This window comes from Phalacrocorax carbo, chromosome 5, assembly GCF_963921805.1.
Source record: "Phalacrocorax carbo chromosome 5, bPhaCar2.1, whole genome shotgun sequence".
NCBI classification, from domain to species: domain Eukaryota; kingdom Metazoa; phylum Chordata; class Aves; order Suliformes; family Phalacrocoracidae; genus Phalacrocorax; species Phalacrocorax carbo.
In genome coordinates, this window is record NC_087517.1 from 44062253 (window position 1) to 44077956 (window position 15704).

Here is a 15704-nt window from a genome sequence, read left to right on the forward strand (position 1 = left end):
TCCCTTGGGGAGCAGGGCAGGGCTGAGCATGTGTGTGGGGATGCACCGGCCGCCCCAGAAACTTTCCCACTTCCCAGGAACACTGGGCACCGGCTGGCCTCTGAAATGCCCATGGCCGTGGGACTGTGGGGAACAGAATCTGTGCCAGGTCCCTGTGGCACACCCTAGTCCCTTGGTCTAGGGCTATGATTCTTGCTTAGGGTGTGAGTTGTCCTCACTCATCTCCTGGATGAGCCCTCCTCTTGGAAACTCACTGCCAGTCACAGGCCCTGTGGATACATAGCATACATGGGTGAAACTGCCCAGCACAGTGGAGGGAGGCAGCCCTCCAGCTCAGCAGCTCCTGCCATTCAGACAGGGGAGTGAAAGAGTCATAGCCATTCTTCCACAGAATGCAGGTACAGGAATCAGTAACAGGCCAGCCTTGGTTGCCAGCAGCCAGTAGGTAGGGGTAGTGCCCTCCTTTTGGACACCCACTGCCCCAGTCAGGTGTTTTTGGGAGGCAAAAGTAGGTGGAGATGCTGGGGGTTGAACCCAGGGCCTCTTACATGCAAAGCAAGCGCTCTCCCGCTGAGCTACATCCCCTCTACACAGCCACGGTGGGGCAGGGCAGCCTGGGTAAGTCCCCTCACCACCCACCCCTGCCAAAACGCCCACCGCTCACCCTGCTCTGCCCCCAGGACCCTGACGCTAAAAACAGACCCTCACGACATGCGCTGCTGGCAGCACCTGCTCTGCCCTGTGGTGCCCAGCGCGGCCTCCAGCTGCCCTTTCCCCATCTGCCTCCCTGTCCACGCGCCCTGCAGCACCTCGATGCCAGCTCTTGGGAATCCAGCCTGCCCACGGAGATGTGCCCAGCAGCATGGGGCACCAAGCCCACCCACTGCGCCTGCACCCCTGCCCTTGTCGCACCCTGGTTATACCAGGGTCCCACACGCCGGCCGAGGAAGGTGGGTTGTCCCAAAAGGAGGGCTCGTCCGGGAGTTGAACCCGGGACCTCTCACACCCAAAGCGAGAATCATACCCCTAGACCAACGAGCCAGGGTGCTGCACCCCAGCCCTCTGTTCCCCCCGCATTTTGGGGATTTGGGGAGCCAGCTGAGGCTGCGTGTGTCCCTTGGCGCACTCTGGGAACAAGGAGGTTCCTCTTGCTGTGGCCGGTCCATGGAGACACCATCTGGAGGTGACCGTGTGGCATTAGTGCCCAGCATCTCCAATCCCCACCATCTCTGGGGTTTTTTCTCCTCAAAACCACCTCCCTGGCCCTTGCAGTCAGTGGTTGAAATGGCCGGCGCTTTGCAGCATCACCTCCTGCCCTTCTTCCTCCGTGGGCCATGCCCCAAAGCCCATGTCCCCCTCTGACCTGGCCTTCTCGTTGCTCCCAGAAAATCCCTGTTGCTGCTTCCTTCCCCAGCTGGCCGGAGCTGCTGACCGAGGGGTCTGGTGCTTTGCAGGCACTGGGCGTCCCTCGGGTGCCCCAGGCTGCCGATGGGGCTGGGAGAGGGCGGGGGGCTCTGGGGCAGAGCAGGGGCATGGTTTTCTGGACACAGCCCCTGTGTCAGGGGCTGCCTGTGGCTGTCCCAGGGCGGGCTGCCGAGCTGCTGTGGGCGCCACGGCAGCAGTGCCGGCCTGTGCCCGGCGGTGCGTGGCCAAAAGGAGGGCTCATCCGGGAGTTGAACCCGGGACCTCTCGCACCCTAAGCGAGAATCATACCCCTAGACCAACGAGCCAGGGTGCGCAGGTGCCACCCTGCACAGATCCTGTCCCACACTGCCCCCAGCCCTGCACAGCCGAGCGCAGGTGTGGGGCCAACGCGTGCCCCAGGGGGCTGCCCTCTCCCGCCACTCTGCTCTCTGGCCATCACCTCCCCCAGCTTCCCCGGCAATGAGGCACAGGGTGATGTGGGGGAGCCCACTCAGCGTCCTGGCAAAACACCACTGTGCCCATCTTGTCCAGGGCCGTCACAGCCCCTGGAAGGGGCACTGCGGGGGTCCCTGTGCACCCCTGGCTCCTGCTGTCCCAGCCCATCCTTGCTGCCCCGTTTTTTCTGGGAAGAGGGGGAATCTCTGGCACAGATCCTGTCCCCCACAGCCCCACGGCCGTGGGCATTTCACGGGCCAACGCGTGCCCAGTGCAGGTGGGGGGCAGCTGGCCCAGGGTGCTGCCCTCTCCCTCCCCTCTGCTCTCCAGCCATCACCTCCCCCAGCTCCACGGGGCAGGAGGCACAGGGTGATGTGGGGGAGCCCACTCAGCATCCTGGCAAAATGTCACTTCCCCACCTCTTTGGGGCTGCATAAGCTGTAACACCTTGGGGGTGGCCTGTGCCTCTCCTGCTCCCAGGCCAGTACAACCCCTGGAAGGGGCATTGTTGGGCTCCCTGTGCACCCTGGCTCCCCATCCTGGCCGCCCAACATCTGTCTCCGTCTCGCACGGGCGCCCAATGCTCCTGGGAAGTGGGAAAGTTTCTGGGGCGGCCGGTGCATCCCCACACACACGCTCAGCCCTGCCCAGCCCCCCACGGGATGGGATGGTGGCAGGGCCCGTCCCCAGAAAGAGGTGCTCGGTGTTCCAGGGCCCAGGGGCAGCCACTGCCCTCCCCAGCACCCCGGCGTCGGGCACAGGGTGGGGGTGCGCGGGCAGCTGCGCACCCCGGCTCGTTGGTCTAGGGGTATGATTCTCGCTTAGGGTGCGAGAGGTCCCGGGTTCAACTCCCGGACGAGCCCTCCTTTTGGCCACCCACCGCTGGGCGCAGCCCCCGGAATGGGGCACGAACGGGGCGACATTGCCCGGCGCGGGGGGACGGGCGGCCTCCCCAGGTCGGCCACGTCCCCTCCGCTGGGACGGTGCCACCACTGCCGGGGGTGCGGTGCTGCCCGCTGCCCCGTGGGCAGAGACACGGGTCAGCGACGGCCAGGGCTCCTCCCCTCGTGGCTGGGGAAGGGTCTGTCGGGGCAGTGGGGGACGGCAGCCCTGCTGCCACCGTGTTTACGGTGGGCAGCTCTGCGTTGGGGCTGTGTCCAGATAACCGTGTCCCCGGTCTGTAAAGCCCCAAACCCCACGGCCAGCAGGTCCGGCCAGCTGGGGAATGAAGCAGCGACGGGGATTTTCTGGGCGTGATGAGAAAGCCAGGGGAGAGGCTGGTGCAGGGGGATGTAGCTCAGCGGGAGAGCGCTTGCTTTGCATGTAAGAGGCCCTGGGTTCAACCCCCAGCATCTCCACCTACTTTTGCCTCCACAGTCCCACCACCCTGCCAGCTGCGGGGCTGGCAGAGACCGCGAAACCCACAGAAAAGACCTGGGGCTGCCTGCGGGCTGCTTCCCAGTGCCTGCAGCCTGTGGGGAAAGGCCCCCGTGCCCTTTCCATCCCTGCCAAGTGCTGCAGGTTGTGGGGGCACCTTGTGCCCCTTCCCCACAGGGCCCAGGGTGTCTCTTGGGGCAAACATCGGTGCCTGGGGGAGCAGCCAGGTGGGAGCAGGGCGGTGGGTGGCCAAAAGGAGGGCTCGTCCGGGAGTTGAACCCGGGACCTCTCGCACCCTAAGCGAGAATCATACCCCTAGACCAACGAGCCGGGGTGCGCAGCTGCCCGCGCACCCCCACCCTGTGCCCGACGCCGGGGTGCTGGGGAGGGCAGTGGCTGCCCCTGGGCCCTGGAACACCGAGCACCTCTTTCTGGGGACGGGCCCTGCCACCATCCCATCCCGTGGGGGGCTGGGCAGGGCTGAGCGTGTGTGTGGGGATGCACCGGCCGCCCCAGACACTTTCCCACTTCCCAGGAAAAGAGGGCAACCTGGGGGACTGGGGGGGGCGTGTGTGTGTGCCCAGGATGTGGGGCAGCTGTCCCCCCCGGCTACCAAGGGCTGGGGCTGTGATGGCCGAGGGGTGAAGGCGTTGGACTCGAAATCCAATAGGGTTTCCCTGCGTAGGTTCGAATCCTGCTCACAGCGAGAGCTTTTACCTACTGCCCCTGTGCCCATGCTGGGGGTCCTGGGAAGCAGCTGTCCCCCACCATCATGTAGCGCCAGTCGTCCTGTTTCTGTGCCCTGGGCAGGAGCAGGCTGTCCTATCCAGTAGCCACAGCATCCTGCTTTTCTTTGTGTTATATCACCTTCTCCTAGCAATTAATTTGTGCTGGAGGTTAATTAGTGTTGAAGGCTGACCCTGGCAAGCATGGGCCCCTGGCAAACAGGCAGCGCCCTTGTGCCCTGAGCTGCTCCAGGCACAGAAGGGACAGTACCACACTGTTTATCTAAGACCCTTTCTGACTCCTCGTTGCTGATCGATGCAGTTAATGAGAAACCCTGGCTCTGGGAAGAGGCAACAGGGTTGGGTGCTGGGAGGCTTTTGCTCTGCAGTGGGACAGGAAACGGCAGGGAAACCCTTGGAGGAGCTGGGTGGGAGGTCGCCAGTAGCCAGGGCAGCTCCAGCCCTCTTCCTGCTCCCTGGCTGATCTTCCAGTAATGCTCCAGGCATTGGCTGTGATGTCCCTAGGGAAGGAGGGGCACAGGCTCCCTTATAGTTTTCCAGCTTCTGCAGACCCAAGGCAGGTGAGTTAGCAGCTGTTGAGGGGAGTGGGATTGGGATTTGTGGACTATTTTGCTGAGATGCTGAGTGGGCTCCCCCACATCACCCTGTGCCTCATCCCCGGGGGAGGTGGGGGAGGTGATGGCCAGAGAGCAGAGTGGCAGGAGAGGACAGCCCCTGGGGCAGCTGCCCCACACCTGCACTGGACTGTGGAGTGCTGGAGCAGAGGGGGGACAGGATCTGCGCAGGGTGGCATCTGCATACCCTGGCTTGTTGGTCTAGGGGTATGATTCTCGCTTTGTGTGCAAGATATCCTGTGTTCAACTCTGGATGAGCCCTCCTTTTGGACACCCACTGCTCGAAGCAGCACCTGCAGTGACTGGGCATGGACATGGTGACGCTGCCTGGCACGGGGGGATGGGCAGCCTTGCCTGCTTGGCAGCTCCTGCCAACACCAACATTCATCCCAAGTCCCTGGGAAAGGGAGAGAAAGTGACCCCACACTGCATGGCATATAGGCAGGGAAAGGGCTGTGGGCATTTCCTTATAGACTGCAGGTGCCAGGAAGCATCCTCAACCCAGCTGTACCCCCAGGCAACCTCAGGGCTTTTCTGTGGGGCCTGTGGGCTCTGGAAGCCCTGCAGCTGTCAGGGAGGAGGGTCTGGGGAGGCAAAAGTGCATGGAGATGCTGGGGGTTGAACCCAGGGCCTCTTACATGCAGAGCAAGTGCTTTCCGACTCAGCTACATCCCCTCTGCACAGGCATTTGTCAGGACCTGCACAAGTCCCCTCACCCCTCACCCCTGCCCTCTGCTCACTGTACTCTGCCCCAAGAACACCAAAACCAGGCCATCATGGGCTGTCCTCAACCATTCCCATTGCCGATTCTAAGGGGCTCCATCCTGGCTGTGGGGATGTGCCCACACCAAACACTCTTGTCTATCACCCCTGCACCACGCACCAGTGACCTCCCGCCACCCTGCCCCTGGCCCCGCTATTGGTTGGGGCCATGCACACCAGCTGAGGAAGGTGGATGGCCAAAAGGAGGGCTGGGGCAGGAGTTGAACCCAGGACCTTTCACACCCTAGGCAAGAATCATACCCCTAGACTGACAAGCCAAGGTGCTACAAAGGGACAGGATCCCCCTTCTTGGGCTCCAGTACTCACAGAATATGTTGGGATGCGATGGGACCAGAGGGACATCTTTATGGCCCTGATGGATGTTTCCAGTGAGGGGGTCCCCCTTGTTCTGCTCTGGCTGCGGGGCTGGCACCTGGGCTTGGCCATGGGCTGTAACTGCCCTAGCTCCAAAAGCCATGGGGCCAAGTGGTCCAGGGCAGGCAGCAGGACCCCTGATGCAGAGATCACACTAGACAGGGGGATGTAGCTCAGTGGGAGAGCACTTGCTTCGCATGTAAGAGGTCCTGGGTTCAATCCCCAGCATCTCCAGCTTTTTTTGCTTCCTCAAACCCACCTTCTCCATGGAATAGTAGTGATAAACTCAAATTCTAACTCTGGATGGCATGTCCAAAGGAGATTCCCCATGCCTGCACCGTGGCCCCCAGGCAGATCTGCCCACAGTAAACATGGTGGCAGCAGGGCCCTGCTCTGCCATCCCCCACTGCCCCGGCAGACCCTTCCCCAGCCACGAGGGGAGGAGCCCTGGCTGTGGCTGAGCCGTGTCTCTGCCCACAGGGCAGCGGGCAGCACCGCACCCCCGGCAGTGGTGGCACCGTCCCAGCGGAGGGGACGGACATGACCGACCTGGGGAGGCCGCCCGCCCCCCCGTGGTGGGCAATGTCGCCCCGTTCGTGCCCCATTCCGGGGGCTGCGCCCAGCGGTGCGTGGCCAAAAGGAGGGCTTCTCCAGGAGTTGAACCAAGGATCCCAACAGGCCAACCCTGCCTTCTCTCTCACTCCACAGTGCTCTCCAGCCACAGGTTCCCACAGAATAGGGTTGCTCCTGCCCCACCCAGAGATGGGTAAAAACTCTCGCTGTGAGCAGGATTCGAACCTGCGCAGGGAAACCCTATTGGATTTCAAGTCCAACGCCTTCACCCCTCGGCCATCACAGCCCCTGAGGGGCTGCAACACCCCAGCTTTGCCCTGGGGTCTGCCTCTGGGAAGGAAAATGCCTCCAGCCTGGTGTGGGGCCATCTGCACAGGCCCAATACCCCTTTGCAGCCCCAGTAGACACATCTGACAGGGTTGGGAAAGGGGAACATCTGGGAGTATTTACTGATGACCAGGAAAAAAAACAGGTACAACAGAGCTCTGCCACCAGGCAGGCACCAAAGGGACACATCCTCCAGCAGTGGGCAGGGAGACAATGGGTTTTGTGGTGAAAAAGTAGGTGGAGATGCTGGGGGTTGAACCCAGGGCCTCTTACATGCAAAGCAAGCGCTCTCCCGCTGAGCTACATCCCCTCTACACAGCCACAGTGGGGCAGGGCGGCCTGGGTAAGTCCCCTCACCACCCACCCCTGCCAAAACGCCCACCGCTCACCCTGCTCTGCCCCCAGGACCCTGACGCTAAAAACAGACCCTCACGACATGCGCTGCTGGCAGCACCTGCTCTGCCCTGTGGTGCCCAGCGCGGCCTCCAGCTGCCCTTTCCCCATCTGCCTCCCTGTCCACGCGCCCTGCAGCACCTCGATGCCAGCTCTTGGGAATCCAGCCTGCCCACGGAGATGTGCCCAGCAGCATGGGGCACCAAGCCCACCCACTGCGCCTGCACCCCTGCCCTTGTCGCACCCTGGTTATACCAGGGTCCCACACGCCGGCCGAGGAAGGTGGGTTGTCCCAAAAGGAGGGCTCGTCCGGGAGTTGAACCCGGGACCTCTCGCACCCGAAGCGAGAATCATACCCCTAGACCAACGAGCCAGGGTGCTGCACTGCAATGCGCCCCCAGGATCTGCACCCCACAATTTGGGAGGTTGGTGAGGGTGGCTGATGCCATGTTTTGTGCCTGGCAGAGCTTGGAGCAGGAAAGTCCATCTTACTGTGCCCAGGATGTGGGGCTGGCATTTGGAGGTGGCCACAGCATAGAACTGCCCTGGCCCCAGTGGCTGTGGGGGCAGCTGGACCACAGGGTTCAGCAAGACCCCCAGGCACAGCTCTGCCATGCACAGTGGATATAGCTCAGTGGGAGAGCACTTGCTTTGCATGTAAGAGGCCCTGGCTTCAACCCCCAGTGTCTCCATGCAATTTTGCCTCCCCAGAACCCCCTTCCCTGCTGGCTGTGGGACTGGAAGAGCCCTACACAAAAGCCCTGAGGCTGCCTACGGGCGTGGCTGGCCCAGGCCTAGGGGCACAGCAGTGGGTGCCCACACCCCATGCCAGGGCCCCTGAGAGGGGGCGCTGCCCCACTTGCCCTGCCCAGCCCAAAGCTGCAGTGACTGTCAGTGGAACAAGGGGATGAAAGCCAACAGCTGACCCTAAATGAGCTCTCTACTCCTCAGACAAAAGCTTTGCCCAAAGGGAGCACTCCTATGGGAGTTGGGCCCAGGTCCTCTCACACCTGAAGCCTGCTTTGGGCTCCCTTTGACCCCGGGTTCGGTGGGGGTCTCAGCTGGCCCACAGCTCACTGGTGCATCTTCTGACAATCCCACAACTGTGGGTCCCCAGCCTCTCTGGGTGGTCCCTCCTCAGAGGGGAGGATTTCACCTATCCCCAGGGAAAGTGACCCACAGCTCCCTGCCCTATGCCTCACTCTCCTGGGGCTGCAGGGGCTTGCAGATTCCCTGGTCCCAGGGCTGCTTCCCAGGGAGGAGGTGAGGTGCAGGGCTGGGGCTGCCCTGGACGCCAACCCCTCCTGCCCTCACTCCCCCAGCCAGCTCTCATACTGGCAGGTAAAAGCTCTCGCTGTGAGCAGGATTCGAACCTACGCAGGGAAACCCTATTGGATTTCGAGTCCAACGCCTTCACCCCTCGGCCATCACAGCCCCAGCCCTTAGGAGCCGGGGGGGACAGCTGCCCCCCCATCCTGGGCACTCCCCGGTCCCACTGGGTTACCCTCTTTTTCTGGGAAGTGGGAAAGTCTCTGGGGCATACACACACACACGCTCAGCCCTGCTCAGCTCCCCAAGGGATGGTGGCAGAGCCCGTCCCCAAATACCAGCACCTGTGGCCCCAGGGGCCAGGGCAGCAGTACCTGCCCAGCACCCTGGCATCTGGCACAGGGTGGGGGTACCCGGGCAGCTGTGCACCCTGGCTAGTTGGTCTAGGGGTATGATTCTCGCTTAGGGTGCGAGAGGTCCCGGGTTCAACTCTTGGACGAGCCTTCCTTTTGGCCACCCACCGCCCCACTCCCATCTGGCTGGTGCAGAGCTCAGTTGCGACCTGGCCATCAACTTTTATCCCTCAGGGACACCCTGCAGTTGCCAGGGCTTTGAGCTTAGCGTGGCACACAGGACTGTCCCCCATCCCCAGGGTCCCAACCCTGTGCCTGAGCCCATTGGTCCTGCAGGGTGACCCTGCCATCAGGCTGGTAGTAGGGTGGGGGCAGAAGCTGTGGCACACCCCATGGCTGTGGGGCACCCCATAGCTGTGGGGCAGGTGGGCGCCATGGCTCAGCTGGTTAAAGCGCCTGTCTAGTAAACAGGAGATCCTGGGTTCGACTCCCAGTGGTGCCTGGGCCTGGGGCTGTTTTTCCTCCCTGCCACTGCTGGGGTCTCTGCCTCAAGTTGGGGGTCCCCAGTGGCCCCACTCCCTTCTGCCCCATTGGGATTTCCACAAGTACCTGCATCCTCCCATCCTTTCACCCTTTGAGCTGGGTCCGGCTGCTACTTCTTGGTTACCCACTTTGGTGGGGGATGTGACCCCGTGTCCTGGCAGGGTGTGCAGCAGCTCCCTGCTTCTCTGCCTTGGTTTTGCCCCCTCCCAGTGACAAAGCTGTCCTGGTGCAGTCTGGGTGCATGCTTTTACTGAAAGCTCATTTCATGGTAGGACAGGGACAGTCCTGGAGATGCTGGGGAGTATGTGGAAGTCTGGGTGGGGGCAGAAAGGACTTGGGAGCATCTCTGGGAAGTGGGGTAGGTGTTGGGGGACTGGCAGCAGCACTTGTGCAATGATGGGGGACGAGGGAAAGGTGCCCCCTGAGTGTATCAGGGCTAAGGCATCTGCTGGTGGATGTGGGGTCCTGGGAGAGGGAACCCGAAGCACAGGCTGTGCTGTGGAGCTGGGCCACGGGATAGGGTGCCCTGCAGTGGGTTCCCAGCGCTCATTACGGGCAGCAGAAGAGATGCAAATCATTCAGAGCCATGCCATCCATCTTCAGCCCCCAAGCAGGTTCCTGCTGCATCCCGATGCCACACACAGCCCTGGGGCACTGGGGCCTCCAGCTATCCCAGTGGCCCCAAGCAGACCCCAGCCCCAACAGGGCGTACCCATCTGAGCAGGTGAAGCAGGCGCTGGTGGCGGCCACTTCACCACTCAGGAACCTTTGCTGGGCCACTTGGACCCACAGCATGAAGCCCACCAGGTGCCCTCAGTGGGGGCATCAGCAGGCCTCCAACCAGCAGCCCCAGCTAGACAGAGGGAGAGAAGACAGTTGGTGTCAAGGCCAGGGGGTGCAGGAGGAGAGCATTCAAGCCCTTTGAAGCTGAGGGTATCCGTGGAGAAGGCTCTGCAGCCATGGGGAGAGGACAAGAGGGCTGGCGGTTCACCTGCTGCTCTGGGACTTGGCTGTGTAGCTGTCACTGAGGACCCTGCTGTGGGAGCAGTGCAGTCGAATCCCATTGAGAGCCATGTCACCCTCCATCACCCCCTGCCCCTGCAATGGGCACTCCTCTACCTGCAAGAAAATGGAGGTGGGAGGTTAACTCCCCACAGGAGCAGGGTCCCCAGACTGGCCATGGGCACCAGCGCAGAGGCTGCATCTTGGAGCTGACACCACTGGTGTAGGAGCCCTTGGGGCACATCTCTGGCCAGGCCCAGTGTCCCCTCTTGGACACAGCGATGACCAAGCTATCCCCCCTACCCAGGTCCAGGTCCCACTCCTGCCCCTGCCCTGCTGTGCCTGCAAGCCCCATGAGGAGCAGCCAGACCTGTCCCCCCAGCATGGCTGCCCTGCCTGCAGCCAGCCCACAGGACTCTTATACCTAAAAGGGCTAGTAGGAGGGACCTGGCAGCATCTCAGTTACCTTCCCAGGGCGGATTAGCCACAGGAGAGGGCTAATCCCCACACTGGCTGGGCGTGCAGGGAGCTGATCTACCAGTGTGGATCAGCTGAGAGTACTGAGGGAGCTGGCGGAGGAGCTCACCAAGCTACTCTCCATTTATCAGCAGTCCTGGTTAACAGGGGACATTCCACATGACTAGACGCTTGCTGATGTGACACCCATCTACAGAAGGCCTGGAAGGAGGATCTGGGGAGCTACAGGACTGTCAGCCTGACCTCAGTACCAGGGAAGGTTATGGAGCAGTTCATACTGAGTGAGCTCACCAGGCATGTGCAGGACAACCAGGGGATCAGGCCCAGTCAGCATGGCTTCATGAAAGGCAGGTCCTGCCTGACCAACCTGATCTCCTTCTGTGACCAGGTGTCCCGCCTAGTGGATGAAGGAAAGGCTGTGGATGTTGTCTACCTGGACTTAGTAAAGCCTTTGACACCCTCTGCCACAGCATCCTCCTAGAGAAGCTGGAGGCTCATGGCTTAGACAGGTGCATTCTCTGCTGGGTAAAAAACTGGCTGGATGGCCAAGCCCAGAGAGTTGTGGTGAACGGAGCTAAATCCAGTTGGTGACCAGTCACGAGCGGGGTTCCCCAGGGCTCAGTGTTGGAGCCAGTCTTGTTTAATATCATGTGTCCCATCAGTAAGTTTGCAGATGACACCAAATTGGGCAGGAGTGTCTATCTGCTCGAGGGCAGGAAGGCACTGCGGAGGGACCTGGACAGGCTGGATCAATGGGTTGAGGCCAACTGGATGAGGTTTGACAAGGCCAAGTGCCGGGTCCTGCACTTTGGTCACAACAACCCCATGCAATGCTACAGGCTTGGGGAGGAGTGGCTGGAGAGCTGTCCAGTGGAGAAGGACCTGGTGGGGTGCTGGTTGACAGCTGGCTGAACATGAGCCAGCAGTGTGCCCAGGTGGCCAAGGCAGCCAACAGCATCCTGGCTTGTATCAGGAATGGTGTGGCCAGGCAGGAGCAGGGAAGTGATCGTGCCCCTGTACTTGGCACTGGTGAGGCCACACCTCAAACACTGTGTTCGGTTTTGGCCCCTCTGTACAAGAGGGACATTGATGTGCTGGAATGTTTCCAGAGAAGGGCAACAAAGCAGGTGAAGGGTCTGGAGAACAAGTCTGATGAGGAGCGGCTGCGGGAGCTGGGGTTGTTTAGTCTGGAGGAGGCTGAGGGGAGACCTTATTGCTCTCTACAACTACCTGAAAGGAGGCTGTAGTGAGGTGGGTGTTGGTCTCTTGTCCCAAGTCACTAGTGACAGGACAAGAGGAAATGGCCTCAAGTTGTGTCAGGGGAGGTTTAGATTGGATATTAGGAAAAATGCCTTTACTGCAAGAGTGGCCAGGCATTGGAACAGGGCTGCCCAGAGAGGTGGTGGAGTCGCCATCCCTGGAGGTGTTAAAAAATGTGTAGACATGGCACTGTGGGACATGGTTTAGGAGGCACGGTGGTGTTGGGTTGATGGTTGGACTTGATGATCTTAGAGGTCTTTTCCAACCTTTATGATTCTATGATTCTCTTCGTTTGGGTCTCTCTCTCTGGGTAGCTCACCTGGAGCCATGGGGCATCCTGGTGACAACTGGGATGTGGGGTGGCATGGGGCCAGGGCTCCTTCCTCTGCCCTGCTGGGCTCCCATGACAGGCAAAATGGGATTTGCACTGTCTTTTGTTCTTTCTTTCTTTTTTTTGCTGTTAAAATGCACAGGCACAGTCACCAACACCTCTTATGGAAATACCTTCCCATCTTCTCTGCCCTCACTCCCCAAGGTATCCGTTTCATCATGGCTTCATGCGTCATTTGTCCTAGTTTGCCCTCCGGTTGCACCCCTCCTCTTTCAGAGGATTATTGTCTTCTTGCTTAACAGCCCCTTTCTGCAGTAGTAGCTTTTAAGGATTTCTGAGAGGTTTATTTTTACTATGAGTCTTGGATAAGAGACTTCCAGCCACCTCCATGCCAGGACCTGGCTGACCTTTTAGACGATTCTTCAATTTCTTCTGCTCCCGGTTCCTTGGTGTCCTGCTGCCATCCCCTTTCCAAACTCAAAAGGAGACCACTGACCTTTTCCCCCTGGGAGGGTGCAGCTGCCCAGTGGTGGCCCAGACACTCGCTACTAGATTCCCCCTGGGTCTCAGGCACGGCTGAGAGCCAAGCCCAGGGTCCTTGTATGCCAGGCGGGACCTCGAGCAGACCCCGGCCGCAGGACACGCCGGCCCGGGCTGTCCCTATTCCCCCACAACAGGCTGCAGCAAAAACCCCGACGAGGGTGGGATTCGAACCCACGCGTGCAGAGCACAATGGATTAGCAGTCCATCGCCTTCACCACTCGGCCACCTCGTCCTGCCCCGCGCTACGGGCAGCCCCGCCCCACCGCGGGCAGCCCCACCCCGCCGTGGGGCTGCCCCGCCGCCCGTGAGGATCCGGCGCCGATACAGCCCGACGCCGCGCCCTCTTAGCGCAGCCGGCAGCGCGTCAGTCTCATAATCTGAAGGTCCTGAGTTCGAGCCTCAGAGAGGGCACCGCTTTTGCCACGTGGCCGGGCGGCGGGCGGGGAAGGACTGGCCGCCATTTTGCTGCTCCGCTGAGCGCCGCGGCGGAGTGTAGGGCTCTGTGGTGGGCCCAGCCCCGCCCGCCTCCGCGGCCCTCCCTGCCGCAGCAAAGCGGCCCCGCAAAAAAGCCGGCCGATGCTCCCCCGCCCTAGCCAGGCGGAGCGGCAAAAGCGGTGCCCTCTCTGAGGCTCGAACTGAGGACCTTCAGATTATGAGACTGACGCGCTGCCGGCTGCGCTAAGAGGGCGCGGCGTCGGGCCGTGCCGGGGCCCGCCTCACGGCGGGGCGGCCCCACGGCGGGGCGGGGCGGCCCCACGGCGGGGCGGGGCGGCCCGTGGCGCGGGGCAGGACGAGGTGGCCGAGTGGTGAAGGCGATGGACTGCTAATCCATTGTGCTCTGCACTCGTGGGTTCGAATCCCACCCTCGTCGGGGTTTTTTGCTGCACCCCGCTGCGAAGGCACGAGTACCCGGGGCGAGAAGGCTCGGGGGGGGGAGGGGGGGCTGCCGGGGAGTGAAACCAGCTTCTAGTGCACACCGGGACTATCTGTAGGTATTTTACACTAAACCACCCCAGGAGTAAAAGAAAAAAAGCAGCACAGGTTGATAGCATCCTGTTCAAGTAGCTTCTGCACAGGGATGAGGCAACACCACACTTTAACCCACTACTAATTTATTTGGTACAAAACACGTTTACATCAGACCGTATGAACCACCCAACCCTTTTGCATTTTTACAGCTGAAATCCAAGGTAAACTGGAAACATTGAGGGCAGCACTGTGGTAAAGCGCACCAGAGAGCAGGACGCAGGCTTCGCTTTGCATGCAGCCAGCCAAGGTTAGCACGGCTCAGCCCAACACAAGTAGTATGAACAGCCTCAGGGCATAATTTCTTTAGTTTAAATTTCTTATTTCAACTCCATATTAACCAACTGTTTCTATTCTAGGTTTAAGAGAAATAATACAAATGGTATTTAAAAATAAAAAAACCACACCCAACTACAAAATTACTTTTCTGGAAGGTAGCTGACAGTTTTAGACTACTGAAAATTTCAAATTAAATTAGAAGCAAGTCAGAGAACTAGGCTCTGGTAGGCAAGATAAGCAGCATTTACCCCAGAAGTTGCAGTAATATTTATTTCACCAGGCAGAAGTTTCTGAGAAAAACCTGTTGATATTGTAAATAAAGAAAAAAAAAAAAGATTACTTGTACATGAGAACTGCAGACACGAAGTACATCTTCCTACTATTTATTGGGAATCAATATTAAACTAAAACCAGAAGTCTTCAACTTCCAAAGCCACAGCTTTTTATATACTGGAGAATGCAGGTAATCTGCTCTTCCAAAAAAATTACTTCTCCATGGCTGTTTACTGAAGAAAGGATCCTGCTTTCCAGCATGACAATTAATCTGTAGAATAAGCAACTCATCTGGTTTTAATGCAGTAAATATTCAATAAAATAAAACTTGGGACCAGCAGCACAAAAAGTCCTTCTGGATTTCACTGGGCATTGTTAAGTACAAAATACGGCCAAGTATTGCACTGACTCAAGAATGACAGTATTGGCATTCCTGGGCAGCAAAACAGCAACTTCAAACCACAGTGCTGCTGCAAGGTAGCTTCTGCATGAAGCAAGCACATGCAGAGCTGGAACAACACCTTGCAGACTGACTATGGAGAGCAATTGCTGTGATGTTCCCATGGGCCCCTACTACCTTATAGTTTTCTCCTGGTGATGTTTACCCACAATGAGAGTTGGTAGAAAGAAAATTTAAAAAAATAAATCACCAAAGTGTCAAATTTAAGTCACATCCTTTTCTTGGAAAGTCCTGTCTCTACATCTGTGAAGCAGAAAAGGAGGCCCAGACCAGCCACAGCTCAGCAGTGAGCAAAAGGGACATAGTGAGCCATGACACGCCATCTCCATGCAAGGCAGCCACACAAGAAGGGCACATGCCCCATGTCTGCTCTGCATTCTTCTCCCACGAGGACACCTGATTTTTCTGGAACATGCCCCAGGAGCTTATCTGTTTGATCACCCAACCCTGGATTTCTTTACCAAGTCTCTTGGCCTACACACATAGCCCTGCTCAAATATCCACCATGTCCACCAGAGCAGAGAGGTGGAGCTTGGAGGCAACTTCACCTTCCGTGTTCGCTCTGAGGAGCCGTTGCAAGTGTTTCAGTCTGTCTGACAGTGTGGGGCTCAGCTCCTCCACCGAAAGCTCGCATCCCTCTCGCCTCCCAGCCTGGGAAGAAAGAAAAGAGACAAGACTGAGAATGAGAAAGAAGGATTACCCAGTACCAATGAGGAACTTCCCCGCTTTTGAGAACAGCCATGGAGGTCAGCACCCCCCACCCAAGGAGTAAGACAAAAATAGCAAGCTCTGCTGTTTCTGTCCTCAGCCTTCCTTTAACTGGGGGAAGCTGACCCACAACAGCAATTCCCCCAGTTAAAG

At 59.3% G+C, this 15704-nt stretch overlaps 1 protein-coding gene and 18 non-coding genes across 19 annotated transcripts in view; 7 read left to right on the plus strand and 12 right to left on the minus strand.

The window, feature by feature from the left end:
- Positions 1 to 513: 513 nt before the first annotated feature.
- On the minus strand, positions 514 to 585 carry TRNAA-UGC (transfer RNA alanine (anticodon UGC)). The gene has a single exon. It is a non-coding gene; the product is annotated as a tRNA-Ala (tRNA).
- A 384-nt stretch (positions 586 to 969) lies between these two features.
- Positions 970 to 1041, minus strand: TRNAP-UGG (transfer RNA proline (anticodon UGG)). The gene has a single exon. It is a non-coding gene; the product is annotated as a tRNA-Pro (tRNA).
- A 617-nt stretch (positions 1042 to 1658) lies between these two features.
- Positions 1659 to 1730, minus strand: TRNAP-AGG (transfer RNA proline (anticodon AGG)). The gene has a single exon. It is a non-coding gene; the product is annotated as a tRNA-Pro (tRNA).
- Positions 1731 to 2651: 921 nt separating this feature from the next.
- Positions 2652 to 2723, plus strand: TRNAP-AGG (transfer RNA proline (anticodon AGG)). The gene has a single exon. It is a non-coding gene; the product is annotated as a tRNA-Pro (tRNA).
- Positions 2724 to 3146: 423 nt separating this feature from the next.
- Positions 3147 to 3218, plus strand: TRNAA-UGC (transfer RNA alanine (anticodon UGC)). The gene has a single exon. It is a non-coding gene; the product is annotated as a tRNA-Ala (tRNA).
- Positions 3219 to 3495: 277 nt separating this feature from the next.
- TRNAP-AGG (transfer RNA proline (anticodon AGG)) lies at positions 3496 to 3567 on the minus strand. The gene has a single exon. It is a non-coding gene; the product is annotated as a tRNA-Pro (tRNA).
- Positions 3568 to 3861: 294 nt separating this feature from the next.
- TRNAS-CGA (transfer RNA serine (anticodon CGA)) lies at positions 3862 to 3943 on the plus strand. Its single transcript has one exon. It is a non-coding gene; the product is annotated as a tRNA-Ser (tRNA).
- A 1257-nt stretch (positions 3944 to 5200) lies between these two features.
- On the minus strand, positions 5201 to 5272 carry TRNAA-UGC (transfer RNA alanine (anticodon UGC)). Its single transcript has one exon. It is a non-coding gene; the product is annotated as a tRNA-Ala (tRNA).
- A 624-nt stretch (positions 5273 to 5896) lies between these two features.
- Positions 5897 to 5968, plus strand: TRNAA-CGC (transfer RNA alanine (anticodon CGC)). Its single transcript has one exon. It is a non-coding gene; the product is annotated as a tRNA-Ala (tRNA).
- A 543-nt stretch (positions 5969 to 6511) lies between these two features.
- On the minus strand, positions 6512 to 6593 carry TRNAS-UGA (transfer RNA serine (anticodon UGA)). The gene has a single exon. It is a non-coding gene; the product is annotated as a tRNA-Ser (tRNA).
- A 279-nt stretch (positions 6594 to 6872) lies between these two features.
- On the minus strand, positions 6873 to 6944 carry TRNAA-UGC (transfer RNA alanine (anticodon UGC)). The gene has a single exon. It is a non-coding gene; the product is annotated as a tRNA-Ala (tRNA).
- A 384-nt stretch (positions 6945 to 7328) lies between these two features.
- TRNAP-CGG (transfer RNA proline (anticodon CGG)) lies at positions 7329 to 7400 on the minus strand. Its single transcript has one exon. It is a non-coding gene; the product is annotated as a tRNA-Pro (tRNA).
- Positions 7401 to 8379: 979 nt separating this feature from the next.
- TRNAS-CGA (transfer RNA serine (anticodon CGA)) lies at positions 8380 to 8461 on the minus strand. Its single transcript has one exon. It is a non-coding gene; the product is annotated as a tRNA-Ser (tRNA).
- A 616-nt stretch (positions 8462 to 9077) lies between these two features.
- Positions 9078 to 9151, plus strand: TRNAT-AGU (transfer RNA threonine (anticodon AGU)). Its single transcript has one exon. It is a non-coding gene; the product is annotated as a tRNA-Thr (tRNA).
- A 3804-nt stretch (positions 9152 to 12955) lies between these two features.
- Positions 12956 to 13037, minus strand: TRNAS-GCU (transfer RNA serine (anticodon GCU)). The gene has a single exon. It is a non-coding gene; the product is annotated as a tRNA-Ser (tRNA).
- Positions 13038 to 13143: 106 nt separating this feature from the next.
- TRNAM-CAU (transfer RNA methionine (anticodon CAU)) lies at positions 13144 to 13216 on the plus strand. Its single transcript has one exon. It is a non-coding gene; the product is annotated as a tRNA-Met (tRNA).
- A 204-nt stretch (positions 13217 to 13420) lies between these two features.
- TRNAM-CAU (transfer RNA methionine (anticodon CAU)) lies at positions 13421 to 13493 on the minus strand. The gene has a single exon. It is a non-coding gene; the product is annotated as a tRNA-Met (tRNA).
- Positions 13494 to 13594: 101 nt separating this feature from the next.
- Positions 13595 to 13676, plus strand: TRNAS-GCU (transfer RNA serine (anticodon GCU)). The gene has a single exon. It is a non-coding gene; the product is annotated as a tRNA-Ser (tRNA).
- Positions 13677 to 13900: 224 nt separating this feature from the next.
- MCM3AP (minichromosome maintenance complex component 3 associated protein) overlaps positions 13901 to 15704 on the minus strand; it is a 28575-nt gene continuing 26771 nt past the window's right edge. Inside the window, exon 28 of the mRNA XM_064452227.1 lies at positions 13901 to 15494. Within this exon, the coding sequence (XP_064308297.1) occupies positions 15336 to 15494 (159 nt within the window). The 3' untranslated portion in view covers positions 13901 to 15335. The remainder of the gene's footprint in view (positions 15495 to 15704) is intronic.